General features: G+C 36.3%; 1 protein-coding gene across 1 annotated transcript in view; it reads left to right on the plus strand.

Annotated features, from left to right (window-relative positions):
* The first annotated feature begins 711 nt into the window (after positions 1 to 711).
* TXNL1 (thioredoxin-like 1) overlaps positions 712 to 6,661 on the plus strand; it is a 33,973-nt gene continuing 28,023 nt past the window's right edge. Inside the window, exons 1-2 of the mRNA XM_010854769.1 lie at positions 712 to 864; positions 2,739 to 2,912. Of these exons, the coding sequence (XP_010853071.1) occupies positions 808 to 864; positions 2,739 to 2,912 (231 nt within the window). The 5' untranslated portion in view covers positions 712 to 807. The remainder of the gene's footprint in view (positions 865 to 2,738; positions 2,913 to 6,661) is intronic.

Below are 6,661 nucleotides of genomic sequence, written 5' to 3' on the forward strand. Positions count from 1 at the left end.
ATTTTTTTACCCTAAAACTGTAGTTTTACCTTTCACTTTAGATCTATAATCCATCTGGAATTGATTTTTGTGTACATTGTGAGTTAGGAGTCATTTTTTACCCCCAGGTGGGTATCCATTTTGACTCAGCAATGTGTATTGAAAAGACTGTCTTTTCTCCACTGTACTACTGTGTCAGCTTTTTCAAAAGTTAGGTTACTGTGTATGGGATGGGTCTACCTTTGAACGTTTTTTTAAAATTGGTGAGTTTGTTTATACTCTTAACTTATAAAGCTTCTTGGTAGTTTTTAATATCTGGTAATGGAATTCCTTCAGCTTTGAACCCCAGACTGCCTGGGCTATCCTTGATATTTCCCTATAAATTTTAGAATTTAAAGTTGTTAATTTCTCAAAAAAAAAACCTGTTAGAATTTTACATTGACTTTAAATATCAAATTGAGGAGACTTGACATCTTGACAGTATTGAGTTTTCCAATTCATATGTATAGTATATTCCTATATTTATTTAGCCTTTAATTTCTTTCAGTGAGAAGAAAGCTGGAATATAACACTATTAGACTTAAAGACAATATAAATCTGTAGTCATTAAGGTAGTGTGATACTATTGTAAGCATTTGTCTAAATAATACAGTGGAAGGAGAAAGTCTAAAGACAATTTGATCAGAACTTTTTAAGTTTATGTTTTAATTGACGAAATCTTTAGAGTGTAAATTAGTATAGTCTTTGGTGTTATCTTACTTACAAAGTCTCTCTTATGTTTTTCACAGGTGTGGGCCGTGTTTAAGGATTGCCCCAGCATTCAGTTCTATGAGTAATAAGTATCCACAGGCGGTTTTCTTGGAAGTAGATGTACATCAGTGTCAGGTAAGGCAAGAGGGCCCTTTTAAAATCTTTTGAAAATTTACAAATTGGCTTGAAATTCACATTAATATCATCCTTTATTTATCTCTTTGTACTAAGTACTTGTTTATTTGGAGGTAGGATGATGTCTGTCTTGCAGTGGTGAATGCAAGTGTTGTTACGGCTGTATTAGTTAAGAAAAGTAGTCTGATGTTAATTGCTTCTGAGTTTGTTTATATTCAAATTTTTCTGATATAAAACTAATAGTATGTTGTTAAACTTAGTAGGTCACTTGGCTGTTCTACTTTACATTTCTTTATTTTTTTGCAAATCTGGAATTATATCTTATCTTACACTGTTGACACATTGTTTGGTTAAAAACCCATGGGAGAGAATTCTTGGTTAGAGTTTGATTTGAATTGATCATTGTATGACCTTAGCTCCAAAGCTGCATACTCAGCAGAAAGTTTAAAACATTGATTGCTGCTGATTGAGCCACAGGTCGGTAGATTGCCCTGGCTACTTAGTTGGCATGGCGGTGTGACAGCTCTATGTTTACGTGTGTGTAGTGTGAAAGAGTGGTTATGCCAGAAAAGTTTTTGAAGGCTTCTTGCAACACAGAAGACTACAAAAGTGTAATCTTGACTGAGAATCCTGACTCTGTAGTTTTTTTTTTTTCTTTCCATTGAGGCTTTTGCCTTTGCATTTCCGGGTTGAAAAAACAAAAATCTTAAATGTTACATAGGTAAGCAGTTTGGGGATTTGGTGCAAATTCTGTTCCATGTTCATTGTTTAGTACTCTGGTCACATGCTGCTGGACAGTAGCTCTGGCCTTAATATCAGTATTCTGCGTCTCTAATCTGGAAGTGCTGTCTTCTGAAGCTGTGTCGTCCTGTATGGCAGCCACATGTAGTTAGTTGAAATGAGCGCTTGAAATATGGCAAGTCCAAATTGAGTTGTGCTGTGAGTGTAATATAGGATTTTGAAGGCTTAATATGAACCAAAAAAGTGTAAAATATGTCATTAACTTTTATATCGACTATATGTTAAAGTGCATATTTGGATTTACAAGACAGGTTGCTAAAATGAATTTCACTTGTTTCTCTTCTTTGTTTGTGGATTCTAGAAAACTTTAAATTTCATGTACAGCTCACATTTGTGTATTTCTTTTGGATGGCACTGTCAGTCTTCTTTTTTTCCCACTTATGAGGCTTAGAGAAGACGTCTTTGTAAACTTTATGCCTTTTTTTTTTTTTTTAATAGTCATACCTCTTCCTCGCATTAGAATATGCAAGAGGACATATTTATTTCACTTGTTTTCTGTACACTTCTCATGAAGAACTTAAACCATGAACCAGTGGTTAACTGACTTTCATTTGGTGGCTACCTTATGTATCATAGAGTTGGAGCAGAATTTGAAAAGATACCAGTTGCAGTGTTTTTGATGGGAGACCAGAAATCATTTCTTAAAGAGTAAAACTAGGTGAGGATGTTTCATGGACAGATGTGCTGCTGTTTTTTCACATGTGTACTTTTTATGTTGACAAATCTCAATACCCTTCTCGGTTTCTCCATTTGAGAAATAGTCTGTGCTAATGAGAGAAGTATCTGGTTTTGTCAAGTGCAGTTTCTGTACTGGAAACTGATTGTTCTACTGAATGAATGAATGAAGCCTTTAACACTAAAACATGAAAATACAGGGCTATTCTTCAGTGTGGACATGTGGGTAATATAGTTGTGACCTTTCAGAATAGGCTTGCTCTTTCTTAAGTAACAGTTAGGAGTAAGTTATTTTACATGTTTTTAGTTCATGTTTGTGATATTTAACTTCCATACAGATGCAGAGTGAATATTCCGAGTAGTTTAATTTGTAATGCTGTCTAACTTGACAATTCTAGGGAACAGCTGCCACCAACAATATATCAGCAACACCTACATTTCTGTTTTTTCGAAACAAAGTGAGAATTGATCAGTATCAAGGAGCCGATGCTGTGGGACTGGAGGAAAAAATCAAGCAGCACTTAGAGAACGACCCTGGGAGCAACGAGGACACCGATATTCCGAAAGGCTATGTATGTGATCTTAGAAGTGAAATGATGTCACTTGTGTCTGTCATTATTTGGTTGAAATGAAATTTACTCTTTTCATGTTTTGTCTTTCGCTAGTTAAGAATACTTTTCAGTAAGAACTTTAAAAATGAATTCAGTAGCTGACTATTGGGTTTTGTCTGTGTAATATGTATTATAACCTTACTTGTATGTGTGCTAAGTCACTTCAGTCGTGTCCAACTCTTTGGGACCCTATGGACCGTAGCCCACCAGGCTTCTCTGTCCTTGGGATTCTCCAGGCAAGAGTACTTGAGTGAGTTGCCATTCCCTTCTCCAGGGGAATCTTCCTGACCCAGGGATCGAACCCGCGTCTCTTGCATTAACAGGCAGGTTCTTTACTACTAGCGCCACCTGGAAAGCCCATTATACCCTTAAGTCCCCATCATAAACTTTATCCAAAATTTCTTCTCCTAATTTTTTTTCAAAATTTTTTCTCTCTTTTTGTTTAATACTTATTTTTATTTATTCGGCTGCACCAGGTCTCAGTTGCAGCTCACAGGATCTTTAGTTGTGGCTAGTGGGATCTAGTTCCCTGACCAGGGAATGAACCTGGGCCCTCTGCATTGGGAGCGTGGAGTCTTAGCCACTGGGCCACCAGGGAAGTCCGTCTTCTAATTTTATTTGCCACCTGTTTTTAATCTGCTTTCTGAACTATTTTAATCGCCACTTTTAAACATTTGATTTTTACTATTTTTCCCCCAAAAGTGAAGAAGTTTGCATTGGAAAATTTTTTCACTTTTTGACAACTATGTAAAATGACACATAAATTTTATGTGTGACTGTTAACATACTGAACTTGCTTTCTACCAGTTTTTAAAGTTTTCTCTCTTTTTAAATATACCCCCTATTTTCTGGCACTCTTATTTAAAAATCCTAGTTACTGATTTTATTTTGGAACCAAATGTGACTTTAGTATTGCATATATTTTAAAAATTTTAAGAATTATTTTAAATAATAGCTTGATGACGTAAGAATTCCAAAGTTTTTGAAACTTTGGAATTATATATATTCATATATAACATGAATAGTTATAATTTGTATCTATCGTATGAGAGCTATTTGAGAAGGAAAGTAAGATTCAAAAGTAGCTACTTCATGGTGACTGACTTATGCAAATTAGTAAATCCTGCATAGCAAAAGATATATATGTATATATATTTTTTTAAATTTTGCTTGTTATAAAGTAAATGTATTGGCAGATTAAAAATGAATTTTTAAAAGGTAAGTGTTACCTCAAATTAAAGCTGCTATATGAAAGCATGTACACCAAGTGCAATAAAACAGAGCTGTCACAGGGCTGCCAGTCTTTCTGTAAGGCTCCTAAATTCATGTTGAATAAGGAGACTTTGTAGGTAGGTAAATAGGAGCAGTTCTTTTTATATGTGTGAGTGGCAGGGTTATGTCCTCAAAAAAGTTAAGGAATTTTAATAACGAATATTTATTTAAACTAGAACTATGATATAATAATTTGAAATGGTAATATTCAGTTAGAAAGTATGAGCATGTGTAAGTCAGGGTTGTAACACCTTTAGGAAAATTTTAGATATAATTTGACTTGTAAACTGTTGTGTTTACCTCTTTGTATTTTTTCCTTTATTACTAAGGATTTTTCCATGAAGAAGTCTTATGGGCACAACAGTCTGGGTGCTTAACTGTAGGAATGCTCTGTTCTTTATATCAGCTGAGTGTGATATCAGGGTTTGGGTTTTGGTTGGAAATAAGCAGGAAAAAATAAAGTTTTAATAAGTAAATTTAGTTTTCATCTAGATGTTATTATACACTGAAAAACTATAAAAAACAGTTTCATTTTTTTCCATCAGGTGTCAAGACTGCAAAAGTTTTGAACTATAGATCTTGCAGGGTTATTCAATGTTTAAAACTGGTAGTCTGTTCTCGGAACGTTATTGTTTTTACAACATAAATGGAAACTGAATGAAAACCTGTGTCTTAAAGTAGATTTAAATAGAAGCATTGCAAAAATCTATGCACAATTTTAAAATAATATTGGGTTCCTTAGACTAAAGACTTTTTGTCATTAGGTTTTAACACTGAAAGGCTATATAACTACTGATTTCACACATCCTACAGTTTTGAAACTCCTGATTTGACGGGAGCCAGAGTTAAAGAAATAGGTATGTCTTCTAGGGAGAGTTGAAATATTGCAAAAGATGTAGAACATGATACTCAAAAGTTAAGAATCAGAAAGATTCTTTTAAGAAGGCAGTTGCTGCTGCTGCTAAGTCTCTTCAGTCATGTCCGACTCTGTGCAGCCCCATAGACGGCAGCCCACGAGGCTCCTCCGTTTCTGGGATTCTCAAGGTAAGAACACTGGAGTGCGTTGCCATTTCTTTCTCCAAGAAGGCAGTATTTTTGTAAAAATAATGACTTTCGGTTTTTAATATGTTGACTGAATTGGAAAAATGTTAAACATTTCTATTTTTTTCTTCCCCATATTTGCTAAGTGTACCTTGTATGGCTTCAAATAGCATGAGGGGGCTACCTGTATCAAGTCTCCCTCTTCAGAAGTTTGCTTGCTGGGCATTCTAGAATCAAACACGTATTTGCGTGTGTTTTGTTTAAGTCTTAAGGCTCATTAGTGTATTTCAGTATTCCAACATCCTAACTGTAGGTTTTGGTCTTCAAATTTGTCACATACATCAAAATAAATAGAACATGAATGCCCCTAATTTACGTAGTAGGTAGGATAGATATTTCTTTAACCAAAAACTTGAAGCATGAAGAGCTTTTTTGTAACTCCTGTCTGTCTCCTGTTGGATTCCATCCCTTCCTCCCCTAAAGTAATAGATGAAATATAGTCAAACGAAAAAAGTTGACTGTGTACTACAGACACGCATACCATTCACTTATGCTCATCAGTTGTGAATGTTTTGCTGTTTTTGTTCTATCTCAGTATGTATGTATTTGCTTTGGTTTTTGCGGCATCATTTGCAAAATAAGTTATAAACATCATGATGGTTCATGTGTAAATATTTCAGCACGTAGTTCCTAAGAATAAGGACATTCTCTGGTATAACCATGATGCCATTATCACTTCTAAGAAATTTAACATTGATTCACTTATCCCTGCTGCTGCTGCTGCTGCTGCTGCTGCTGCTGCTAAGTCGCTTCAGTCCTGTCCAACTCTGTGCGACCCTGTAGACGGAAGCCCACCAGGCTCCCCTGTCCCTGGGATTCTCCAGGCAAGAACACTGGAGTGGGGTGCCATAATGTACAGCTTATATTAAAATTTCCTTAATTGTCTCTGAAATGTACCTCATAGCTTTTTTCCCCAGTTCAGTTCAGTTCAGTTGCTCAGTTGTGTCCGACTCCGCGACCCCATGAATCACAGCACGCCAGGCCTCCCTGTCCATCAGCAACTCCTGGAGTTCACCCAAACTCATGTGCATCGAGTCAGTGATGCCATCCAGCCATCTCATCCTCTGTCGCCCCCTTCTCCTCCTGCCCCCAATCCCTCCCAGCATCAGAGTCTTTTCCAATGAGTCAACTCTTCGTGTGAGGTGGCCAAAGTATTGGAGTTTCAGCTTTAGCATCAGTCCTTCCAGTGAACACCCAGGACTGATCTCCTTTAGGATGGACTGGTTGGGTCTCCTTGCAGTCCAAGGGATTCTCAAGAGTCCTCTCCAACACCACAGTTCAAAAGCATCAATTCTTCGGCACTCAGCTTTCTTCACAGTCCAACTCTCACATCCATA

The sequence above is a fragment of the Bison bison genome, unplaced genomic scaffold (genome assembly GCF_000754665.1).
Source record: "Bison bison bison isolate TAMUID 2011002044 unplaced genomic scaffold, Bison_UMD1.0 scf7180017864349, whole genome shotgun sequence".
NCBI classification, from domain to species: domain Eukaryota; kingdom Metazoa; phylum Chordata; class Mammalia; order Artiodactyla; family Bovidae; genus Bison; species Bison bison.